Source organism: Schistocerca serialis, chromosome 1, assembly GCF_023864345.2.
Source record: "Schistocerca serialis cubense isolate TAMUIC-IGC-003099 chromosome 1, iqSchSeri2.2, whole genome shotgun sequence".
NCBI classification, from domain to species: Eukaryota; Metazoa; Arthropoda; class Insecta; order Orthoptera; family Acrididae; genus Schistocerca; species Schistocerca serialis.
In genome coordinates, this window is record NC_064638.1 from 1,278,165,062 (window position 1) to 1,278,191,753 (window position 26,692).

General features: G+C 40.3%; 1 protein-coding gene across 1 annotated transcript in view; it reads left to right on the top strand.

Annotated features, from left to right (window-relative positions):
• LOC126419578 (transformation/transcription domain-associated protein) overlaps positions 1-26,692 on the top strand; it is a 435,226-nt gene that overhangs the window by 63,915 nt on the left and 344,619 nt on the right. The window contains exons 7-11 of the mRNA XM_050086768.1: positions 9,728-9,894; positions 10,095-10,330; positions 15,006-15,210; positions 16,749-16,919; positions 25,075-25,553. Coding sequence (XP_049942725.1) covers positions 9,728-9,894; positions 10,095-10,330; positions 15,006-15,210; positions 16,749-16,919; positions 25,075-25,553 — 1,258 coding nt within the window. The remainder of the gene's footprint in view (positions 1-9,727; positions 9,895-10,094; positions 10,331-15,005; positions 15,211-16,748; positions 16,920-25,074; positions 25,554-26,692) is intronic.

The window sequence follows — 26,692 nt, forward strand, 5'->3', positions numbered from 1 at the left end:
GAAGAACTTTGCACAGGATAGAGTAGCATGGAGAGCTGCATCAAACCAGTCTCAGGACTGAAGACCACAACAACAACAATACTTGCTGAAAATTTCAGTTCCTCACCGTCTTTACCGTGAAATAAAACAAGGTGTAATTTACAATGTGCGAGTTAATGGGGTGTGCGACATCATTGATATATGCTAAAAAGAGGAACTCTCTGTGTCACTGTTTCACTTGTGGATTTAAAAGTTAAAATCTTATTGGCGATTTGATGGGTAAGTTTGGTACACTGTTTCTGGTTCACGAGATAGGTGAGTAGAAGTTTCATTGATGCATCGCTGGTACTGTATGTCCGCATTACTGAGTCAAAAGCTTTGCTCAGGTCCAGGAATATTCTGGCTGTGTGCATACATACCCCATTCTATATTGCTAAAAACAAAGATGATGTGACTTACCAAACAAAAGCGCTGGCAGGTCGATAGACACACAAACAAACACAAACACACACACAAAATTCAAGCTTTCGCAACCAACGGTTGCTTCATCAGGAAAGAGGGAAGGAGAGGGAAAGACAAAAGGATGTGGGTTTTAAGGGAGAGTGTAAGGTGTCATTCCAATCCCGGGAGCGGAAAGACTTACCTTAGGGGGGAAAAAGGACAGGTATACACTCGCGCGCGCGCGCGCGCGCGCGCGCGCGCGCGCGCGCGCGCGCGCGCGCGCACACACACACACACACACACACACACACACACACACACACACACACACACACACACACACATAAACAGACACAGGCAGACATTTGTAAAGGCAAAGAGTTTGGGCAGAGATGTCAGTCGAGGCTGAAGTAAAGAGGCAAAGATGTTGTTGAAAGACAGGTGAGGTATGAGCAGCGGCAACTTGAAATTAGCGGAGATTGAGGCCTGGCGGATAATGAGAAGAGAGGATATACTGAAGGGCAAGTTCCCATCCCCGGAGTTCTGACAGGTTGGTGTTAGTGGGAAGTATCCAGATAACCCGGATGGTGTAACACTGTGCCAAGATGTGCTGGCCGTGCACCAAGGCATGTTTAGCCACAGGGTGATCCTCATTACCAACAAACACTGTCTGCCTGTGTCCATTCATGCGAATGGACAGTTTGTTGCTGGTCATTCCCACACAGTGTAGGCAGGTCAGTTGGTAAATCACGTGGATGCTTTCACACGTGGCTCTGCCTTTGATCGTGTACACCTTCTGGGTTACAGGACTGGTGTAGATGGTGGTGGGAGGGTGCATGGGACAGGTTTTACACTGGGGGCGGTTACAAGGGTAGGAGCCAGAGGGTAGGGAAGGTGGTTTGGGGATTTCATAGGGATGAACTAAGAGGTTACGAAGGTTGGTGGACAACGGAAAGACACTCTTGGTGGAGTGGGCAGGATTTCAGGAAGGATGGATCTCATTTCAGGGCAGGATTTGAGGAAGTCGTGTCCCTGCTGGAGAGCCACATTCAGTGTCTGATCCAGTCCCGGAAAGTATCCTGTCACAAGTGGGGCACTTTTGTGGTTCTTCTGTGGGAGGCTCTGGGTTTGAGGGGATGAGGAAGTGGCTCTGGTTATTTGCTCCTGTACCAGGCCGGGAGGGTAGTTGCGGGATGTGAAAGCTGTTTTCAGGTTGTTGGTGTAATGGTTCAGGGATTCCGGACTGGAGCAGATTCGTTTGCCACGAAGACCTAGGCTGTAGGGAAGGGACCGTTTGATGTGGAATGGGTGGCAGCTGTCATAATGGAGGTACTGTTGTTTGTTGGTGGGTTTGATGTGGACGGACATGTGAAGCTGGCCATTGGACAGATGGAGGTCAACGTCAAGGAAAGTGGCATGGGATTTGGAGTAGGACCAGGTGAATCTGATGGAACCAAAGGAGTTGAGTGGCCTTGCTTAGGTATTTTCTAAACCTATGCTGCAATTCAGTAAGCATTTTGTGTTTTGAGAAAAATGTTGTGAGTTGTGATAGGATAACAGTTTTACTGAAGGTAGGGATTAGTGATATCAGTCTATAATTTGAAACTACTTCTTTAATTGGCTGAATTAAACTTATTTTTAAGGCATTTGGGTATATGTTTTCATTAATACTGCAGTTGAAAAGGTAGGTAAGGGGTTTAGTTATTTCATTGGCACATTTCTTTAATACTACACTTGAGATATCATGTCGTCCAGATGAATGCTTTTTCTTTAGCTTGTGTATTGTGTTAAATATTTCCTGTTGATTCACCTGCATAAATTTGAGCTCTATACCATCCATGACATCATTTGGTGTTCACCTGCATAAATTTGAGCTCTATACCATCCATGACATCATTTAGTGTGCCAGCCTGTAGATCTGTAGTAGGGGCTGGTTGGTCAAAAGGAGAGATAAAATGCTTATTGAATAAATTACATACTTCATTTGGATCTTTCACTAGATGGCCCTCGTGTCTAATGCTAACTGGTTCACTCTGTTCCTTGCTGGTGGCTTTACAACGTTGATTGATTAGTCTCCAGGATGTGGGCTGACCGCTCTGTTGCGTCATTGTTTATCTGTTTCCTCAAGTGTAAAAGGTCTGTCTTAAAAAGTTTTTTTTTTTTGGGCTGGATTGTATTTTTCCTTAATTATATGTAGCTTTGTTTCCTTAAACAAACAGTCAAGATCATATATATTCTGCCTTAAGTTAATCAGCCTAGGTCAGCCTAGTATTAGTTGGTTCGTACCCTGGTTATTTTTTTTGAGAGGGCAGCAGCAGTGAAAATGCTTCAGCACTTTCTTATAAAATTCTTCTCATTTGTTTTGGACCCTTTAGTTTGGTAAATAGTGTCCCATTCGTCCTCTGCTAACTTAGTTTTGAAGGCGCTGATGTTGGTGCTATTCAGAATCCGCTTCTTCTCAATTATCTTAGATGCTGTTGAGACAGCAAACCTTAAATATTCTAACACCTAACAATAGTGATCTGGGTGATGAAAATCAACACTTTGAAAGTTAACACTGTCTTTTACATTTTTGTTGACTATTATATAATCTATCTTACTGGAGCTTGACTCTGTTACTGTAGTGTCAGAGTTCAATGTATTTGTGAGATTATATGAGTTTAATACATCTGTTATTTCCAAATAGGTTATACTACAGGAGTTTGCATCAGTATTTAAGTCTCCAACTATGTTAAGGTCAGTGGGGCCTGTTTGTCTAATTGCTCTTGTAGCAGTTCCACCTGCTTTATTTATTTTGGTTGTTGTCCTTGGTGTCGACGTACTGCATTGCTACACTGGCTGAAAAATGGGGTTTGTAATTTGGACACTGAGTACGCTAAATAATGTAGCCGACAGATGCACAGTTGCATTTCATTTCAGTTTTTTATTTTCACTACCCCCCAATAATACACAGTTGTATGTGGCCAATGCACTAATGTTCTAACTTGCCATAAGCCACATTAATAGTTAGCAGGCAAACCTCCACATACTACTGCAATAGTTTACTATTGAACATCTGTGAGCAATAGAGACCTAACCACAAAGTTCACAGTTCTTGCAGAATAGAAAGGTATGTATGGAAACAGACAATGTCATTGTTTTTACACATGGACTATTGATGTAACATTTATTTCACTGTTGCATTGTTATTGTTCTAACCAACACAGGTTTCTCGTCTGAAACTTGGCTGTGGACTGACTGTCTCGTGACCAAAAATCTGGCCTTTATATATCCTCACAATAGAAGGTACTGAAACTACACATTGTTTGATGTTTAATTTATAAAAAATACAATTAAATCTTAACTCATTAAATCAACTGAATACATTGAAAGATTGGTTCTTTGTAACAGTTTCTTCTACTACAAGGGTTAGGTCGAAATCAATTACATACATAAAACTAAGCACAAAATTAGACCTGGTGATATGCTCTTTAAAACTGAGGGCCAACCTTTCTCTTTCATTGAAATGCAGATTATATTCGCGTATGTTGATGGTAATCTGTTAAAATTGAAAAAATGAAATTTAAGGAGGCAGATGGCAAAACAAGAGGGGAAGTAAAAATGTCCCAGCTTGCTCCATCACACTCTGTTAAGTCTATCAAGATAGTACAATGCCTCTGTATTTGGTTGGTGGTACATACAAATAACTTTATGCTTAACTAACCTGCTTGAATGAGTGTTTATGTGGACCACAACACCAGCCATTTCAATTGTTCCTTCTTTGCAGTGTTGTTCAACAAATGACATTTCCTTAAATGGAAAATGTTCATTTACAAATATTGCCATTCCACTCCCTTTGTGTTGTTGCCTGCAGTAATTATCTGCTAACACATAACCATCTAATTTGTAATACTCAATTTCATTGTCTTTTAGTCCATGTTCAGTAATTACTAACAGGTGTGGTGAATTCTGATCCAAAATACTTGCAGCAGATTGAGCTTATTCCTAAGGCACCTTACATTTGGATGCATTATGCTAAAGGGCACCGATATTTTACAACAATTTGTGATGTGGTATTCTGAATCAGTTGAATTATTACACAAGTTTTTAACACTGCATTTTAATGAAATTTATTCACTTCCAAGTCGGTTTCTTCGGCATGTGAACAGCGTTCTTTCTAGTCCAAGGGGTTTAGTTCAGTAAAATTGTGTTGCTTGAAATGGAGCCTAAAAAAACTTGTTGATTATTATCTAAGATGATTGAGTCCGTGGTTTTATGCAGATCCATACAAAGTTCCATTATCTGGTTCACTAACTTGAGCTTTCCATTTTTGTTTAAGTGAAGTCCACGCCTGATATTTTCTTCACATTTCTGTTTGCTTATGTCTAGCAAGTGCACATGATTTAATTTTTTACATAGTTTCTGCAGTTCTAAATTATAGCGCTGAATTTCTGTATTAACACATGATTACTGCGGGAGATCGTGTCGCACTGACTCAGCGAGGTGGTGCATTGGTTAGCACACAGGACTCACATTCTGGAGGACGACGCTTCAAACCTGTCTCCGGCCATTCTGATTTAGGTTTTCTGTGATTTCCCTAAATTGTTCCAGGCAAATGCCAGGATGATTCCTTTTAAAGGGCATGGCCAGTTTCCTTCCCAATCCTTCCCTAATCTGAGCTTGTGCTCCATCTCTAATGACCTTGTTGTCGATGGGATGTTAAACACTAATCTCCTCCCCCATGTTGCACTGGTAGGTTTATTAGGGTAACATTTGTGTTGTACAGTTTTGGCAATAACTTCCTGTAAACTGCAAGTGCTGACTTGCTCTCGTTTTTGTAAACTTTTTTTAAACTTTACTTTTTTATTTTTATAGGATTTTGATACGGCAGTTAAAGATTAGAACTCTTTTAACATTTTATGCAGGACGTGAAAGGGAAACAGCGGTTGAGAAGGGATTGAGATAGGGTTGTTTACTATCACTATTTTATTCAGTTTGTACATTGAACAACCTCCCCATGAACCATGGACCTTGCTGCTTCCCCCCATGAACCACGGACCTTGGCGTTGGTGGGGAGGCTTGCGTGCCTCAGCGATACAGATAGCCGTACCGTAGGTGCAACCACAACGGAGGGGTATCTGTTGAGAGGCCAGACAAACGTGTGGTTCCTGAAGAGGGGCAGCAGCCTTTTCAGTAGTTGCAAGGGCAACAGTCTGGATGATTGACTGATCTGGCCTTGTAACAATAACCAAAACGGCCTTGCTGTACTGGTACTGCGAACGGCTAAAAAGCAAGGGGAAACTACGGCCGTAATTTTTCCCGAGGGCATGCAGCTTTACTGTATGATTAAATGATGATGGCGTCCTCTTGGGTAAAATATTCCGGAGGTAAAATAGTCCCCCATTCGGATCTCCAGGCGGGGACTACTCAAGAGGATGTCGTTATCAGGAGAAAGAAAACTGCCTTTCTACGGATCTGAGCATGGAATGTCAGGTCCCTTAATCGGGCAGGTAGGTTAGAAAATTTGAAAAGGGAAATGGATAGGTTAAAGTTAGATATAGTGGGAATTAGTGAAGTTCAGTGGCAGGAGGAACAAGACTTTTGGTCAGGTGACTACAGGGTTATAAATTCAAAATCAAATAGGGGTAATGCAGGAGTAGGTTTAATAATGAATAGGAAAATAGGATCGCGGGTAAGCTACTACAAACAGCATAGTGAACGCATTATTGTGGCCAAGATAGATACGAAGCCCACACCTACTACAGTAGTACAAGTTTATATGCCAACTAGCTCTGCAGATGACGAAGAACTTGAAGAAATGTATGAGGAGATAAAAGAAATTATTCAGATAGTGAAGGGAGACGAAAATTTAATAGTCATGGGTGACTGGAATTCGAGTGTAGGAAAAGGGAGAGAAGGAAATGTAGTAGGTGAATATGGATTGGGGCTAAGAAATGAAAGAGGAAGCCGTCTGGTAGAATTTTGCACAGAGCACAACTTAATCATAGCTAACACTTGGTTTAAGAATCATGATAGAAGGTTGTATACATGGAAGAACCCTGGAGATACTAAAAGGTATCAGATAGATTATATAATGGTAAGACAGAGATTTAGGAACCAGGTTTTAAATTGTAAGACATTTCCAGGGACAGATGCGGACTCTGACCACAATCTATTGGTTATGACCTGTAGATTAAAACTGAAGAAACTGCAAAAAAGGGGGGAATTTAAGGAGATGGGACCTGGATAAACTGAAAGAACCAGAGGTTGTACAGAGTTTCAGGGAGAGCATAAGGGAACAATTGACAGGAATGGGGGAAAGAAATACAGTAGGAGAAGAATGGGTAGCTTTGAGGGATGAAGTCGTGAAGGCAGCAGAGGATCAAGTAGGTAAAAAGACGAGGGCTAGTAGAAATCCTTGGGTAACAGAAGAAATATTGAATTTAATTGATGAAAAGAGTAAATATAAAAATGCAGTAAATGAAGCAGGCAAAAAGGAATACAAACGCCTAAAAAATGAGATCGACAGGAAGTGCAAAATGGCTAAGCAGGGATGGCTAGAGGACAAATGTAAGGATGTAGAGGCTTATCTCACTAGGGGTAAGATAGATACTGCCTACAGGAAAATTAAAGAGACCTTTGGAGATAAGAGAACCACTTGTATGAACATCAAGAGCTCTGATGGAAACCCAGTTCTGAGCAAAGAAGGGAAAGCAGAAAGGTGGAAAGAGTATATAGAGGGTCTATACAAGGGCGATGTACTTGAGGACAATATTATGGAAATGGTAGAGGATGTAGATGAAGATGAAATGGGAGATACGATACTGCGTGAAGAGTTTGACAGAGCACTGAAAGACCTGAGTCGAAACAAGGCCCCCGGAGTAGACAACATTCCATTGGAACTACTGACGGCCTTGGGAGAGCCAGTCCTGACAAAACTCTACCATCTGGTGAGCAAGATGTATGAAACAGGCGAAATACCCTCAGACTTCAAGAAGAATATAATAATTCCAATCCCAAAGAAAGCAGGTGTTGACAGATGTGAGAATTACCGAACAATCAGTTTAATAAGCCACAGCTGCAAAATACTAACACGAATTCTTTACAGACGAATGGAAAAACTAGTAGAAGCCGACCTCGGGGAAGATCAGTTTGGATTCCGTAGAAATACTGGAACATGTGAGGCAATACTGACCTTACGACTTATCTTAGTAAAAGAAAGATTAAGGAAAGGCAAACCTACGTTTGTAGCATTTGTAGACTTAGAGAAAGCTTATGACAATGTTGACTGGAATACTCTCTTTCAAATTCTAAAGGTGGCAGGGGTAAAATACAGGGAGTGAAAGGCTATTTACAATTTGTTCAGAAACCAGATGGCAGTTATAAGAGTCGAGGGACATGAAAGGGAAGCAGTGGTTGGGAAGGGAGTAAGACAGGGTTGTAGCCTCTCCCCGATGTTGTTCTATCTGTATATTGAGCAAGCAGTAAAGGAAACAAAAGAAAAATTCGGAGTAGGTATTAAAATCCATGGAGAAGAAATAAAAACTTTGAGGTTCGCCGATGACATTGTAATTCTGTCAGAGACAGCAAAGGACTTGGAAGAGCAGTTGAACGGAATGGATGGTGTCTTGAAGGGAGGATATAAGATGAACATCAACAAAGGCAAAACGAGGATAATGGAATGTAGTCGAATTAAGTCGGGTGATGTTGAGGGTATTAGATTAGGAAATGAGACACTTAAAGTAGTAAAGGAGTTTTGCTATTTAGGGAGTAAAATAACTGATGATGGTCGAAGTAGAGAGGATATAAAATGTAGACTGGCAATGGCAAGGAAAGAGTTTCTGAAGAGGAGAAATTTGTTAACATCGAGTATAGGTTTAAGTGTCAGGAAGTCGTTTCTGAAAGTGTTTGTATGGAGTGTAGCCATGTATGGAAGTGAAACATGGACGATAACTAGTTTGGACAAGAAGAGAATAGAAGCTTTCGAAATGTGGTGCTACAGAAGAATGCTGAAGATACGGTGGGTAGATCATGTAACTAATGAGGAGGTATTGAATAGGATTGGGGAGAAGAGAAGTTTGTGGCACAACTTGACCAGAAGAAGGGATCGGTTGGTAGGACATGTTCTGAGGCATCAAGGGATCACCAATTTAGTATTGGAGGGCAGCATGGAGGGTAAAAATCGTAGGGGGAGACCAAGAGATGAATACACTAAGCAGATTCAGAAGGATGTAGGTTGCAGTAGGTACTGGGAGATGAAGAAACTTGCACAGGATAGAATAGCATGGAGAGCTGCATCAAACCATTCTCAGGACTGAAGACCACAACAACAACAACAACAACAACATTGAACAAGCAGTAAAGGAACCAAGGAGAACTTTAGAAAGAAGTTAAAGTTTAGGCAGAAGAAATACAAATTCTGAGTTTGGCTGATGATATTGTTATTTTGGAAGATCAGTTGAGTGGAATGGATGGTGTGTAAAAAGAGACTTTAAGACAAACATTTTAAAAAATGAAAACAAAGGTGATGGAATGCAGTTGAATTAAGTTGAACAATGCTGAGGAATTAGATTTGGAAATGAGGCACCAAAAGTAGTAGATTAGCTTTGCTATTTGGGCAGCAAAATTATTGATGATGGCCAAGTAGGGAGGGTGTAAAATGTTGCCTAACTATTGCAAGGAAAGCATTTCTGAAAAAAGAGAAATTTGTCAATGTCAAATATAAATTTAAACATCAGGAAGTGTCTTTTGAAGGTATTTATTTGGAGTGTAACCTTTTTGGAAGCGGTTCAGACACAAAGAGAGTAGAAGCTTTTGAAATGTGGTGCTACAGAATAATCTGAGATGGGTAGATTGAGTTACTTACGAAGAGTTGCTAAGTTGAATAAGGAGGGGGGGGGGGGGGCAAATTTGTGGCACAGCTTGGCTAAAAGAAATTAGTTGACAGGACACGGCCTGAGGCATCGAGGATTCATCACTGTAGTACTCTAGAGAAGTCTGCAGTTAGGAATTTTAGAGGGGCACCAAGGCTTGAATACAGTTAAGCGGGATCAGATAGATGAAGGTTGCAGTAGTTATGCAGAGGTGAAGAGGCTTTCAAAGTATAGTTTACTGTGGAGAGTTGCATGAAACCAGTCTTTGCACTGAAACAACCCCCATACCACCACTACCATCACCATGACTTGTTCCAGCCCCTGAAAGTTCTCCTCCTTGATGAGATAGTCAAATAGAACACTATTATTGAATGATACACAAAAAATTGCATGTGAATTTGAGCATTCCAAGGTCTGTTGTTAATCTTGAATTCTTTACTTTTCCTGTTTAACAGTATAATTTAATACCAAGAGCAGTTATGTCCCTGAAAGTTCTCCAGGAACTACCAATAATAGTTGTGCTCATGTATCAGCTGTACAAGCAACAGGTTCATCAAGATGTGGCTGATTTCATTCCACTGATAATGACGACAATATCTCTGCAGCCAACTCAACAACAGAGGTATTTAACAGTTGACAACACACACAATGTGCAGTTGTTGCCTATTTGTATTTTGTGTAATGTCATTATTTTTGTAATTTTCATTCAAAATTTTTTATTTTATCTTTATATTCATTTACTCTAATTTTTTGTGAAAAAATGAATTAGTTTTAGCTCGTTGTATGTTTGTAAAAATGATCTCTTCGTTTTCTTTTATATAGAATGAGTCCTTCATTTAATAAAGAAGTTTTTGTGGATTTCATGGGAGCTCAAATAAAAACACTATCATTTTTGGCATATATTATTAGAATTTACCAAGAAGTTGTAGCCCAACATGCAAGTCAGATGGTGAAAGGAATGCTTTCACTTCTTACTTTGTGTCCTATGGAGGTTGCTAATTTGCGAAAGGAACTGATGATAGCAGCACGTCATATCTTAGCAACAGACTTGAGAACTAGTAAGTATGGCTTCACTACCAGCATTATATTTCAGCAGTAAGAAATGGTAATGCAGTTGGTTGATTAGTACAAAATAGGTGTAGTGAAAGAGGCAAGTAAAAAAAATTAACAGCAACATGCTGCTGACTAGTATCTGTAGAAAAGAGGAAATATTCTGTGGCTTTTGGTTTTGTGTTTGTCCAGGTGGATCGTAATAAAGTGTGAAGTGAATAGCAAGTAACTTATTATCAACAATGGTAAGTGCTGAGATATCAGTAACAACTTCATTGTCATCGAAGTGGCACATTGTTCAGGCACTGGCCTCTCATTTGCGATGACTGAGAATCAAGTCCCATTCGACTCTCCAAGTTTAGGTTTCCTATGGTTTCTGTAAATCAATTGAGGTGAATGCTAATATGGTGCCTTTGAAATGTCACTATCCTTGTCCAGGCCACGGCCTTATCATCTGTGGGACGTCAAACACCAATACATCTGGTTCCTTTCGATATCAACTCTCCCTCCTTTTCCTCTCCTTCGCTTGCAAATGGAATGATGATATTACAGTCATATCTACACTTAGTGCCATCATTCCGGAAAAGTTTAATTCAGTAGCTTATCTCTGTCCCAAATCTGTCAAGTACATTGATGGAATTAAAACTGAAACACTGTGAAGATGTCAAACAGTGCCAGTTTAGCATGAAGTGCAGTGCAAACTTGGATACATAGTTGATTTGCATTTTTTGCACAACTGTACCAAATAGTTTTGAATAATGCCATGTACCTTCTGTATATAATGCCCTCTATCTTCTGCATACAAGGAAAATTTACAAACCAGGTTCCTCATTCAGAGATCACATTTGAATGTTAATTGATGAATGCTTCTCGGGTTATCAGCCGAGTGGTGGCGTCGTCTTGTCACAATGTTTCAATGAGTTTCGCACCCATCATCTTCGGCCGAAGATGATGGGTACGAAACTCATTGAAACATTGCATCAAGACGACGCCACCAATCAGCTGATAACCTGAGAAGAATTCATCAGTGGAATACGCCGAGAAAGACTGCAATCGCATATGAATGTTGATTGTATATGAGATAGTATTAATCTTCTTATAAGGATGACAAACATCTGCCAGCACATTACAGATTTTGACAGCAGTAGGATTGTGGCCTGTTGAGACAGTGTTTCATTGTTCCACACCGTTGCTTCTTATGTTGTTTGGAATCCCACGACTGTCTTCTGAATGTGGGATGGATTCGGGATGACCGTACTCAACACCGTACAGTATCTCAGTGGTATCACGTAACTAGCATCCGAGTGGACTGATATAGTGTTCACTCTGCCAAGCAGGGCCGTATATCCATATCTCGTCAGGCAATGGGATTCTTTGCAGCAAGAAAAGGGTCCACGCCTACAATGTGTCGTCCGCAGCACCACAGAGACTCTTGTTATAATGCCCCGTGACACAGCAACAGAGAGAGGCATGCCGACAGTGGCGTGCCCAGTGACAACAGTGGACGCGGGAGTGATAATATGTCAACTTTACATACAAATATTGTTTCTTTCCACAGAATTGTGAAAGAAATATGTTTGTGGTGACTTTGAGGAGAACGAATGTTGTTTCCATATTACATTTATCACCATTGTTGTTGTTGTGGTCTTCAGTCCTGAGACTGGTTTGATGCAGCTCTCCATGCTACTCTATCCTGTGCAAGCTTCTCATCTCCCAGTACCTACTGCAGCCTACATCCTTCTGAATCTGCTTAATGTATTCATCTCTTGGTCTCCCTCTACGATTTGTACCCTCCACGCTGCCCTCCAATGCTAAATTTGTGATCCCTTGATGCCTCAAAACATGTCCTACCAACCGGTACCTTCTCCTTGTCAAGTTGTGCCACAAACTTCTCTTCTCCCCAATCCTATTCAATACCTCCTCATTAGTTACGTGATCTACCTACCGTATCTTCAGCATTCTTCTGTAGCACCACATTTCGAAAGCTTCTATTCTCTTCTTGTCCAAACTAGTTATTGTCCATTTTTCACTTCCATACATGGCTACACTTCATACAAACACTTTCAGAAACGACTTCCTGACACTTAAACCTATACTCGATGTTAACAAATTTCTCCTCTTCAGAAACTCTTTCCTTGCCATTGCCAGTCTACATTTTATATCCTCTCTACTTCGACCATCATCAGTTATTTTACTCCCTAAATAGCAAAACTCCTTTACTACTTTAAGTGTCTCATTTCCTAATCTAATTCCCTCAGCATCACCCGACTTAATTTGACTACATTCCATTATCCTCGTTTTGCTTTTGTTGATGTTCATCTTATATCCTCCTTTCAAGACACTGTCCATTCCGTTCAACTGCTCTTCCAAGTCCTTTGCTGTCTCTGACAGAATTACAATGTCATCGGCGAACCTCAAAGTTTTTACTTCTTCTCCATGAATTTTAATACCTACTCCGAATTTTTCTTTTGTTTCCTTTACTGCTTGCTCAATATACAGATTGAATAACATCGGGGAGAGGCTACAACCCTGTCTCCGTCCTTTCCCAACCACTGCTTCCCTTTCATGCCCCTCGACTCTTATAACTGCCATCTGGTTTCTGTACAAATTGTAAATAGCCTTTCGCTCCCTGTATTTTACCCCTGCCACCTTCAGAATTTGAAAGAGAGTATTGCAGTCAATGTTGTCAAAAGCTTTCTCTAAGTCTACAAATGCTACAAACGTAGGTTTGCCTTTCCTTAATCTAGCTTCTAAGATGTCGTAAGGTCAGTATTGCCTCACGTGTTCCAACATTTCTACGGAATCCAAACTGATCTTCCCCGAGGTCGGCTTCTACCAGTTTTTCCATTCGTCTATAAATAATTCGCGTTAGTATTTTGCAGCTGTGACTTATTAAAATGATAGTTCGGTAATTTTCACATCTGTCAACACCTGCTTTCTTTGGGATTGGATTGTCACCATTACAGTCTCATTACCTGTCTGATGGTATAGGGTGCTGTTGGGTACATAATGTGATCATCTCTAGCTCCCATAGCTGCTAATGCGGACAACAGCCATTATATTTCTGATGCCTTCATGGCCTCTGTGACTTTATCTTTGAACAAGATAATGCAAGACTGCAAGTTGCTAGTTCTGTCTTGATGAATCTTGATACTAAGGGTGTTTGGTTGTTGACTTGGTCAGCACTTCTTTCAGGAGACTCCTCTATTGAAACCTGCCATACCCACATTCCATTTATTTTGCAGTGTGTGCCCTGCTGGCAGATCTGAGAAGAGCACTCAACCTGTCTACCTCAGTACCTCAGACACTAGCGGATTATGCATTAGTGGCTACCAAAGGCATACATTTCCTTAGGGAAAGCAGATTTTATAACAAAATTTAATGTACCTCCATGCTTGGTCTCTGTGGTGGTTGTAGGCGTGGAGTTGCTCTTGTTGCAGTGTGTGCCCCAGATGGCCTCAGGTTACTTTCTCCATCCCCACTGTCATGCACTTTAAAACATTTATGTGTGTATTTTACTTATCTGACTGCTTAAGCTAATTATGAAAAGAAAAGATTGTTACTCTACATCTCCTCTATATGGTAAGTAGCAGATGGTCGCAACGAAAAGACTACTATATAGTTAAGCTTCTAAAGTACTTTCACTCAAGCATAAAACACACACACACACACACACACACACACACACACACACACACACACACACACTCTCTCTCTCTATCACTGTCACTGTCTCTGGTAACTGAAGCTGGACCACATAGACACACTTTCACACAAGCACAACTTCCACACACGACCGCTGTGGAGACAATGGTCGGGTGTCTGTGAGTTGTGAATGCATGATTGTGTGTGTGTTTTTTATTTCAGAAGAAGGCCTTTTGTTTGAAATCTTAAATTTGTAACAGCCTTTCTGTTGTGCCTTTTCTGTGACCCGACATCTCCAGTCTGTATGGTTAGTAGCAGTATTACCTTTTCAAAATATTGTCGTTAAACACTTGTAACAATCTGGCCAAAGCTACTGTCACGTACATTTACAACCACAATGACATGGTCACAGGCCTTGAAGCTGAAAATTCTACTTTTCTTGCCTCATATTGTTTTACGTCATTTTCCTGTGAATCGAAGGCTTGATAATCAAGCAGTTTAGTCACTTTAAACCCATAATCATCATCCTGTATGCAGTAGTGGGCCAATAACAGTCCATTCAGCCCCATCCCCCACAAAAAAAGAAATAATAATAAAATTCAGTTGTCGGGTATTGATGCTCTATTATCAGTGTTATAAGCCAATACTGAGTAACATATTTTGGAATATGCTTCTTTACTTTGCATACATGTACGGTCGTGTTTTAATGATTTATGTTTTCCTAAATTTTATACGCTTCCAAGGTTGACAAATTAACGTGTTGTAACCGGTTAAGAGCAATAAAATATTTCAGTTGTGCAGCAGTTGACTGAATTTTAGTTTGAAAAAATACTCCCAACTTTACCTTTACATGTGTCGATTTTGTTCCATTAAGTTTATGTGCCTGTTGACCACTCATTGCCTCGACTGTAGGATGAGTGGCTGTCTTTATTCATTCCATTATTTGTAACCCCCAGCTTTCCAGCATAACAAAAACAGGCTATGCTTCTCAAACATTTTGCCTTTCTAACCATTAATTGCTTGTTGTTGTGATTACAGAGTTTGTGCCTATAATGGAACGCCTCTTTGATGAAAATGTTCTCCTGGGTAAGGGCTTTACTACACATGAAACCCTGCGGCCTCTAGCATACAGCACCTTGGCTGATCTGGTGCACCATGTACGGCAGCACCTGCCTTTCGCTGACCTGGAGCGTGCTGTGCATCTCTTTTCACGTAATGTCCAAGATGATTCACTGCCCACCAGGTAACCACATTTTATGTACTTCGTTCAACTGCTTTTGCATTGCAACATCAAACCTTGTTGTTATCATTTTCTTCAAAATTAAAAAAAGTGAAAATTATTATTTTTTGCATTGGTATGTCTTTGATGAATAATGTCTTAATGCAGTATAGACTACACAGCAGCAGGCTTAAAGAATGTATGGGTAATCTTGAAAGTTTAACCTCAAGTACATTGTTTTCCAGGGAAGAATTGAATGTAAATGATAATTTAAAACTGTTAACTGGGTTGGAACTGAACTTAGATCCCTGCCTGTTTATGGGAAGCTGTCCAGGTTCTAGGCTTTCTTTTAATGTATGAGCAAGTTTGAATGTTCCACTAGCGAGAAATTTCATTTTTGATAATGCCTAGACTATAATGAGTCATTTTGTCCAACATTTTAATTATTTGAGAGCCGTTGGTACACTTTGAATCCAGAGAAGAAACTGGAAGTGTTTCAAATTTGGCGTCGTCGAGAAACATGAACAATTACGTGGACAGAAAAGATATGAAAGGAAGAATTGGTAAAAAGATTAGGTGAGGAATGTAGTTTTTTGAAAACCCACACCAGAGGAAAGGACAGGTTAGTGGTACGTGCTGTGACATCCAGAATTGGTTAAGTTGGTGTTAGAAGGAGCAACATAATGAGCAGACAGAGTCTAGACTATACAAAACAGGTTATAAAGGATGGTGTGTGTAGTTGTCAGATGCTCATCCAGAGGTATAATTATGTGCCTAATGCTTCATGTTAGAAAAAAGATTATTGTGTAAAAACATAAGTAGCTTAGTAGTGGGTTGGAGTACCCACTGTTCGAGGTTGTTATAATTTGTAGGTAAAATCCAAGAAACGGGATGCATACATAATATCTACCAGGTGTGACGGCACCCAAGCAGACTTGCTTGCTATGTGGACATTTAATTGTGCTGTGCAGTCACTACTTGGAGATGTTTTTGACATCTCAAAGAAGAGCAGCCATCAACAGTTGTAAAAGCAAAAGAGGACTGCAAAATTATTTGTTCATTCACTACTTATTTGAACGTTGGTCACTAGACATATGTTGATGTAATGACTTTGAAATGCGGGATCTGTTACCAAGATTGTTCAAAATGATTTAAAATACAATAGTTTTGTGAGAGAATGTTGAGCTGCTGTACATACTTAGAACACTCTTAAAGCCTTTGGACCAACTGTACGGAGAAGAGCCGTTCATGATAATCAGTGGCCTTGATTAGCAAGTCCACTGTATCAAGAAATCATCAGAAAGTGACCATAATTGAGAAGAATTCCATGTAAAACTTGTGCAAGCTACCAAAAGATGACAGCACCTCAAAACCATTATCAGCATTAATATTATATGTCACAAGGAGGGACAATGCAACAAATAAATTGAAGACGGAAACTAAAACACTTGTGTGTGAGAGATATTGCATTTGGTATTTTTACCAAGTTACATCATGATTAATATACTTTACTACAATTGAGCAAGATCTTTGTCACCTATCACTCTCTTTTTTCATTTCAGTATACAAACAATGTCCTGTAAACTGTTACTCAACTTGGTTGACTGTATAAGGCACCGCAGTGAAATTGAAAGTGGAAGAGGAAGGGAGCTGCTGTTGAGAATGCTGGAAACCTTCATCATCAAATTCAAAAATATTTCAAAACACCAGTTACCTACACTTCTAAATAAATGGTAAGAGTTTTTTAATTAATTATAGATTGTCAGGCTTCGAATTTCTTGTGTTTTCTTAGTGTGTTGGCAGACTTTGTTTACATGGATATCAGAAAAAATAGTGGCGAACTGATAAAAAGTTGCGTACAAGCCATTGCAGAACTTAAAGTATGAAACCTAAATTAGAAATTAAATTTAATAAAAAGCCCAATACAAAAAACCTTTAAGGGGTAAAAAAGGTTGTGCGTTGCCCTTTTAAGTTAAATATAAGTAGTAATATTTTGATCCAAGCATCATGCGGTTGGGAGACTACTAAGTAAATAAACAAAAAAGAAGTTAACAGCAGCTATCCTTTCTAGAGCAGCATACCTTCGTTATTGCTGGAGATAAGCCTCTTCTGTTTGGCATCATCTCTTTTGGGCCTGCATGTCCCACATACGCACATCTTAACATTATCAAAGAATTGAGAAATTGAGTTACCTATTTATTTTATATTGTATTTTTATGTAATTAAGTACAAACTGAGTTTCATGCATTAATCTGTCTTATGAGGCCTATGAGGGTGATAAAGCATTTCATATTGGCCAGAACACCATCTCTCAGCACATGCACCAGCATTTGGTGAGCAGTACAACTATTATAAAAGCTGCCTCAGCAGAGAGCTCATCCGTAACAGCAGAAGGTTAAGAGTAATGTGTCACTGTCTGCTAGAAAATCCTGAGTTTAGTCACAAAGTTGGTTCAATATTTTGAAAACCTGTATGTTGTTCACCAATCTACAGTGCACAGATGCATTGCATAGTGTCTGGAAGTCAAGGAACATGGCATCATCCTAGGTGCCAGTATCTTGTGAAGTGAGATGAGTGTCACAAAATTGCTGATTATGGAAACCGTGTCAATATCTACAAGGGGGAATTTTAGTCTCAAAAAATGTACTAGTACGTAACCGGGAACTTCAAGTGCTGATAGAAAGCACCAAAGCTGAACTCGTTATAGGTACAGAAAGCTGGCTGAAGCCAGAGATAAATTCAGCCGAAATTTTTACAAAGGCACAGACGGTGTTTAGAAAGGATAGATTGCATGCAGCCGGTGGTGGAGTGTTTGTCACTGTTAGTAGTAGTTTATCCTGTAGTGAAGTAGAAGTGGATAGTTCCTGTGAAATATTATGGGTGGAGGTTACACTCAACAACCGAGCTAGTTTAATAATTGGCTCCTTTTACTGACCTCCCGACTCAGCAGCATTAGTGGCAGAACAACTGAGAGAAAATTTGGAATACATTTCACATAAATTTTCTCAGCATATTATAGTCTTTAGGTGGAGATTTAAATTTACCAGATATAGACTGGGACACTCAGATGTTTAGGACGGGTGGTAGGGACAGAGCATTGAGTGACATTATACTGAGTGCACTATCCGAAAATTACCTCGAGCAATTAAACAGAGAACCGACTCGTGGAGATAACATCTTGGACCTACTGATAACAAACAGACCCGAACTTTTCGACTCTGTAAGTGCAGAACAGGGAATCGGTGATCATAAGGCCGTTGCAGCATCCCTGAATATGGAAGTTAATAGGAACATAAAAAAGGGAGGAAGGTTTATCTGTTTAGCAAGAGTAATAGAAGGCAGATTTCAGACTACCTAACAGATCAAAACGAAAATTTCAGTTCTGACACTGACAATGTTGAGTGTTTATGGAAAATGTTTAAGGCAGTTGTAAAATGCGTTTTAGACATGTACGTGCCGAGTAAAACTGTGAGGGACGGGAAAAACCCACCATGGTTCAACAACAAAGTTAGGAAACTACTGCGAAAGCAAAGAGAGCTTCACTCCAAGTTTAAACGCAGCCAAAACCTCTCAGACAAACAGAAGCTAAACGATGTCAAAACTAGTGTAAGGAGGGCTATGCGTGAAGCGTTCAGTGAATTCGAAAGTAAAATTCTATGTACCGACTTGACAGAATATCCTCACAAGTTCTGGTCTTACGTTAAATCAGTAAGTGGCTCGACACAGCATATCCAGACACTCTGGGATGATGATGGCATTGAACAGAGGATGACACGCGTAAAGCTAAAATACTAAACACCTTTTTCCAAAGCTGTTTCACAGAGGAAGACTGCACTGCAGTTCCTTTTATAAATCCTCGCACAAACGAAAAAATGGCTGACATCGAAATAAGTGTCCAAGGAATAGAAAAGCAACTGCAATCACTCAACAGAGGGAAGTCCACTGGACCGGATGGGATACCAGTTCAATTCTACACAGAGTATGCGAAAGAACTTGACCCCCTTCTAACAGCCATGTACTGCAAGTCTCTAGAGGAACGGAAGATTCCAATTGATTGGAAAAGAGCACAGGTAGTCCCAGTCTTCAAGAAGGGTCGTCGAGCAGATGCACAAAACTATAGACCTATATCTCTGACGTCGATTTGTTGTAGAATTTTAGAACATGTTTTTTGCTCGAGTATCATGTCGTTTTTGGAAACCCAGAATCTACTCTGTAGGAATCAACATGGATTCCGGAAACAGCGATTGTGTGAGACCCAACTCGGTTTATTTGTTCATGAGACCCAGAAAACATTAGATACAGGTTCCCAGGTAGATGCTATTTTCCTTGACTTCCGGAAGGAGTTCGATACAGTTCCGCACTGTCGCCTGATAAACAAAGTAAGAGCCTACGGAATATCAGACCAGCTGTGTGGCTGGATTGAAGAGTTTTTAGCAAACAGAAAACAGCATGTTGTTATCAATGGAGAGACATCTATAGACGTTAAAGTAACCTCTGGTGTTCCACAGGGGAGTGTTATGGGACCATTACTTTTCACAATATATATAAATGACCTAGTAGATAGTGTCAGAAGTTTCATGCGGCTTTTCGCGGATGATGCTGTAGTATACAGAGAAGTTGCAGCATTAGAAAATTGTAGTGAAATTCAGGAAGATCTGCAGCGGATAGGCACTTGGTGCAGGGAGTGGCAACTGACCCTTAACATAGACAAATGTAATGTATTGAGAATACATAGAAAGAAGGAGCCTTTATTGTATGATTATATGATAGCGGAACAAACACTGGTAGCAGTTACTTCTGTAAAATATCTGGGAGTATGCTTGCGGAACGATTTGAAGTGGAATGATCATATAAAATTAATTGTTGGTAAGGTGGGTACCAGGTTGAGATTCATTGGGAGAGTCCTTAGAAAATGTAGTCCATCAACAAAGGAGGTGGCTTACAAAACACTCGTTCGACCTATACTTGAGTATTGCTCATCAGTGTGGGATCCGTACCAGATCGAGTTGACGGAGGAGATAGAGAAGATCCAAAGAAGAGCGGTGCGTTTCGTCACAGGGTTATTTGGTAACCGTGATAGCGTTACGGAGATGTTTAGCAAACTCAAGTGGCAGATTCTGCAAGAGAGGCGCTTTGCATTGCAGTGTAGCTTGCTGTCCAGGTTTCGAGAGGGTGCGTTTCTGGATGAGGTATCGAATATATTGCTTCCCCCTACTTATACCTCCCGAGGAGATCACGAATGTAAAATTACAGAGATTCGAGCACGCACGGAGGCTTTCAGACAGCCTTTCTTCCCGCGAACCATACGTGACTGGAACAGAAAAGGGAGGTAATGACAGTGGCACGTAAAGTGCCCTCTGCCACACACCGTTGGGTCGCTTGCGGAGTACAAATGTAGATGTAGATGTAGGATGTTTTTCATAATAAATTGAAAAAGTCTATCTTTCTTGTGGACATGGGACAGCGGCCAAGTTGTGGAAATGGAGCACCACAGCTATATTTTTAAAGTATTTATTACTCAGACGACTAGTGTCAATGCTAGATTTGTGTGATAATCCGGTCCTACTATTGACCAAATAAGTACTTCCAGTCATTGGCTCATGTACCGTGGACTACTATTCATCATGAGCGTGTATTCTGAACGTGTAGTCACCACTGGTGCCCCATGGACATAAAGTACAACTACTTCTCAGTGATATAAGCTTTTGTCCCTTGCCTCCCACATTAATTCAAATGTGTGTTGCTGCAACAGTTTTTCTTTTTGCATAACTATAATTAAGGGTATTCTCTCACTTTAAATGCAGTCTGCCACAACAATTTTATGACTGTGACCCTCGACTTCTTTTCCTGTAGTACTCATTTACATAAAATTGAATATTCCTCTTAATTCCTTTAAAATTCCTTTTATATATAAATATAACTCCTTAAAATGCTTTAATCATTTAAAGCACATTGTTCATTAGTGCCGATTATAAATCAGAAAATAACAACCACCTTTCATCAAGACTGCTTGTATATACTTAAATTGACCTGTTGTTTTTCTTCTTATTTAACACTTACATCCTGAAGACATATGCCAAACAAGAAAATTAACTGTTTACAAAAATATCAATAGTATCCATACCATTGAATGAATGAGGTATGATTAATGGTATGCTGGATGTCCAGCTGAGTTGTTTCTGTATTCAGTATAATATTTGGACAATTGGCCCAGTCTACTTCTTCACATGCTGCAAATTGTGTGTTACATGAACACAGTATGGGTGGAGTCCAGATAGTGAGTACACAAAACAGCAAAATTTGCAGCACCTGAAGAGTGTGATCAGGTTGGTCGTTAACATGTTGGACATAAAATGGAAATATACTCGGCTGAACAGCAAGAAGCTCACTATTAATCAATCACGCTGAAAAACTTGAGAGATGACACAGGGTGTGTACGCCCCGGGACAACCGGGAGATCCGGGAATTTTTTCATCCAGACGAAAACCGGGAAAACCCGGGAATTTTTTAGTATTCTGGGAATATTTCATTGTTTTAATTTTCAGTTAAAATTTTGTAATTTTGACTAGTAAGAACCGATACTCTAACAAAGCATATTACTGTATCCCGCTACTGCAGCATTAAAACATGAACGAGAGGAAAAAAAAAGAAAATAATGTCAAGAAAATAAAACTTACATTGCAAAGGAAATGCGCCATATAAAATAACACAGTGCACGTTCAAGCGTCTGCCAACAGCAAAATGTGTCGAAGGCTTTAGGAAGACTATGCAATGCTTCATAACAACAAATAGCCTCCGATGAGCGTGACGTCACAACTATTTAGATTAGATTAATTTAAGCAGTTACGAGCGGGCTCATGCGCACGCGCAGTTGAGTCGCGCATGAGTAATACCTCCTCCTGCTTCTGGCTACAGAAATGTGGCTGATTGCTGTGTAACCGGGATATCGTCAGAACCGAGCGGCAGTTTCGGGGGGAGGGGACAAATCTATATTCTAGAGGGGAAAAAAATGTGTTTCACAAAGCACCTAGCATCCAGTGCACGTCGATCTATCGATTATTCATATGATTTTGAAACGCACCCCTGCTGGTTTTTGGACATTTTTGAACACATTCTAAGTTGATATCTGAATGAATTATAAGTGAATTTTTGAATGAGTGCATAGTTTATGTGATGTCACTGCCAGGGGAATCCTCGTCGCATCTAGAAATGAACTTTCCTGCAGACAGAACAGAACAGGACGGGGCTATACGAGCTGAGCGGAATAACAGGAATAACAGTTAAGAAAGATTATGTATTATCTTCTCGGTGTGAAAGTAAAATTCTGACGGAAAAATTTGGCCAGATCGCTACACTAGACAGGGCCAGTTGTAGTCCCCGGCTAGCAGCATTACAAACACTGAAATGTGGCTGATTGCTGTGTAACCGGGATATCATCAGAACCGAGTGGCAGTTTCTGGGGGAGGGGACAAATCTATATTCTAGAGGGGGAAAAAATGTGTTTCACAAAGCACCTAGCATCCAGTGATTGTGGCAGGGTCAGTAAAGTTAACCGGAGAATGAGTTTTGACAGTGGCAGGAATAGTTACAGAATTAGTGATAACAAGATTGTTTGTTAGAACGAGGAAGGAGAAGAAACGGGGACATCACACAAATTATGGAAGAATATGACAATTCCAAATTTATACAAAAATTTCGTTCTATTACTTTCCGGTCTCGTGCATGAGAAATTGGAGCTTATGAACGAAATGTGAAACTATTTCCTAACAAAGCTTTTTGATTGTAGTAGGCCAAATAAGTATTTTGTATTGGTACTTCGTGAATTATATATTGTCGTACTATAAAAATGATCATTATTGCCAAAACAGTCTCGCTTATTTGGTGTGTGTTACAATTGCTGCAATATTGGAAAGGCATATTTTGTTTTATCCAGCACACAGTGACAAAATAGAGGTAAACAGATCGAGAAACCACACCAGTCTTGGATGTTATTTGTATTAACAGCTTTTTCAGTATTAAACGACGACATTTCGGTTTTTCACGTAGCAAAAAGTTTCATGAACTTTGATGAGGTAATAATTCTTTCGCCGAAAGCAAAGCATGCTGTGTAAAGTTGCAGCAAGATTAGAGAGAAAAATCGCCAGGACCTAAGGATTGGGGGGGAGGGGGAAATGTTCAAATGGCTCTGAGCACTATGGGACTTAACATCTGAGGTCATTAGTGCCCTAGAACTTAGAACTACTTCAACCTAACTAACCTAAGGACATCACACACAACCATGCCCGAGGCAGGATTTGAACCTGCGACCGTAGCAGTCGCGCGATTCCAAACTGATGCGCCTAGAACCGCTTGGCTCCTCTGCCGGCCCCAAGAATTGAAGAAATGTGTACTGTCTTGCCTGTCTGTTGTCTGTACTGGTTTTAGGTATCCTATGTTTAATTTTGTTATTAGCTAATAGGCAATAAAGAGTCCAGATTTTGTGAAGAGTTCTCGTTCTCCCGGTTATAAATAATCCCATCAAGTATTGTGATCGGAGCAGTGGAATTAATGGCCTTGCTGAACAATAAAGATATTTTTCTCAGTTTGCTAAAGAAATTTGGCTTTTATTAAGCTTTTGTGCTGAAGCAGTAAATTTATTTGAAACGAAGTGTTTAATTCCACACTATTGGCTAGTTTCAACTGCTCCCTGCATTTAAAGTGCGCGTTTTCATCTTTTAGCACATATGGCAATATGCCATAATGAAGAACAAAACATGAGATAATACAGTACGTACTGGTACTCCAAGAAAATTTACGTCCCGAAAACCATACCGAAAAGCTTAATATCAGGTCGAGGCGTATGTCATTGGGAATCTGAACATACGAATGTGCGCTTTAAAGCTAACTATGCAGTTTAGTATGGTTCACGAAATTCCGACGCTCTTGGAGTATCCTCTGATGTCTTGTTTCTTTTATGACATAATGTAAGTAAGATCTTTTAATGTTTCACACTTACGAACATACGGGCTTCCTACATCACTGTAGTTGCGCAAGCGCGGTGACGCCTCTTATCTGGCGCTCTCTGGCAACTGCTGAAATGAATCTCGTTCTAACAGGTTGCGGGAAAATATTGCGAATTGTGGTTCGAAAAGCGTTATTTTCAAAGCAAATTTCCTTTTACGCAAGATGAACTATGTGTAAGAATGTACAATGAATTTCTTAAATCACAGAGCGTTTGCTCTCATTTAAAACTCAAGTCCTTGATGACTAGTCATTTAGAAGAATTTCGAGCCCAGAAGATCAGAGATTTATGTCGGTATTAAAAATTTTACTGGCGTGTTTGTGTGACGTATCTTAAAGTGTAACATCCGCTAAACAGATCAACATTATATGTTAAAGCTGCTTCTCTTGTAACTTATTGATCTTCGAGACAAATATTATGCACTGTACATGTTGCTGCATATCAAAGATCTTTCCAAAACGTGTTTTTTTCCCCTGAGTTTCGTTTTCTAAAAGTGTCGAGAAATTCTACGCCGCTGTATAAAACTACATCCATTCAAAGGATTGATAAGTTTTACAGTTTTGACAGAAAGTATACTGTCACATAACACGGAAAAAGTGTATTTTCATCCGGCATCCGGAAGAAAATGTATTGTTAACTGGGAGACCCGGGAAAAATCCGGGAATTTTTTTTCCTTGTCTGCGTTTACACCCTGTGACAATACGATTTCAGTTTACTAGTTTTTTAATGTGTCCCCATTGACCAACATTTCGTGGCAAGAGATCATGCTAAATGAGCCCCACACATTGTTTGGAAGGCATGGGCCGCTAATTACATGTTGTGTTTAATTTCATTTTCTGTATTGGTAATGACATTGTACAGGGAATAAGAGCTAGTTGCATTTACAGCAAAGCCCCGTTACCACTCGCTACGACACTTGGCCAGGTGCCTGGCGCACCAAACCCCAATGTGGCAGCCCTCCTGAAAGTGCAGCCCGGTGGCAACGCAGTGGCAGGAACGTCGTTGCCTGTGGGCGCTGCTGCTGGAGGCAGCATCACTCCAAACGCACCCGCCGCCGCCACTGTCGCCCCGGCCGTCACTCCTGCTGGCACAGCTGCCACCAGCCCCGCCACCACTAATGTTGCAGCCACAGCAGCATCGGCAGGGACGGTGGTGGCAGGGGTGCCGACAGCTGCGGCGACGAATGCCCCATTCATCCCACTGATGAGCTCCATACCCACGACTCCGGGCTCGGCGACACCTGGTGCGGCGTTACCCAGAGGGTTCGCCAAGGAGACTGCCACCCAGCAGTACTCTGCAGCAGCAGTGAGCACGTCTGCCGCAAACACGTTCTCGGAGCTGACGAAGGCCCTTGCTAATGCAGACGGTGAGTTCTTGTTGCCTGCACTCTTCTGTTGTACAATTTCTTTAAAGCATTAAATTCATATAGACTTCATCTTATTGAAAACCCTCAAGAATGTGACCTTCCAGAGATATTGACTGAAATGATGCTTGCTGATGTTGAGTAAGTCAGAAACATCTTTTCATTTAAGAAGTGAATGATGAACACGCAAGAAATGTGTCGAAGGCTGAATAATGAACTGCATAGAGAAACAGACCAGACCAGGAAAAAAAAGGCTAAAAGAGGAGTGTGAGTCAATTGAAGAACTGAAGAAGAAAGGAGATACGGTTTACTATACAACAGAGTAAGTATTGCAACATGGAGATGAAAACAGAGCAGGGAGAGCTAGTATGGAAATACTCTGTATAGACAAAAATGTAGTGTACAGAGATCATGAGGACATCCTACAGAGTTGGGAGGATTGTTTAAAAGAGCTGTTTGACCCAAATCACAAACCAACATCCCTAGAACTTGAATCCATCCACAGTATAAATAACAATGAGAACATGCCCAGTGTAAATGACGGCGAGAAATGACCAACAATCATTATGGAAGAAGTAAAGAGTGCCATAACTGCTGTGAAAAATGTGAAACTGGTAGCTACAAATACAGTTCCAGGGAGAAAAAAAATGTTTGAGTCAAGAAGATGTAAGAGAGGGATTAAAGTTATGTAACAAAATATCCGAGACAGTGGTGAATGTCCAGAGAAGTTTCTGACAAAGAACAAAACACATGCAGCCAATGTTATGTTAAGAGTCATTAATAAAAGGCAGGAAAAAGGTAATGGAGGAGATTCAAGCTGAAGAGAAATTTGGTTTTCCACTGAATATGGGCACTAGAGCTGCAATAGGACTTCTGCGAATTTTGGGAGAAAGGTTTACTGAAAGAGGAAGAGACGTACATATGCGTTTTCCATACCTGGAAAATGCCTTTGATGATGTGGTGTGGGATATACTTGCAACTTTAATGAGGAGAAAAAAGAGTAGACAAAAAAATCAGATGACTTGTAAACTCATTATATTTAAATCAAAGAGCATCAATGTAAGTGTGAAGAGACAGTACCAACTCAGTAGAACTAGGAAAAGGAGTGAGACAAGGCTTCTGTCTGTCTCCAGTCTGTACTT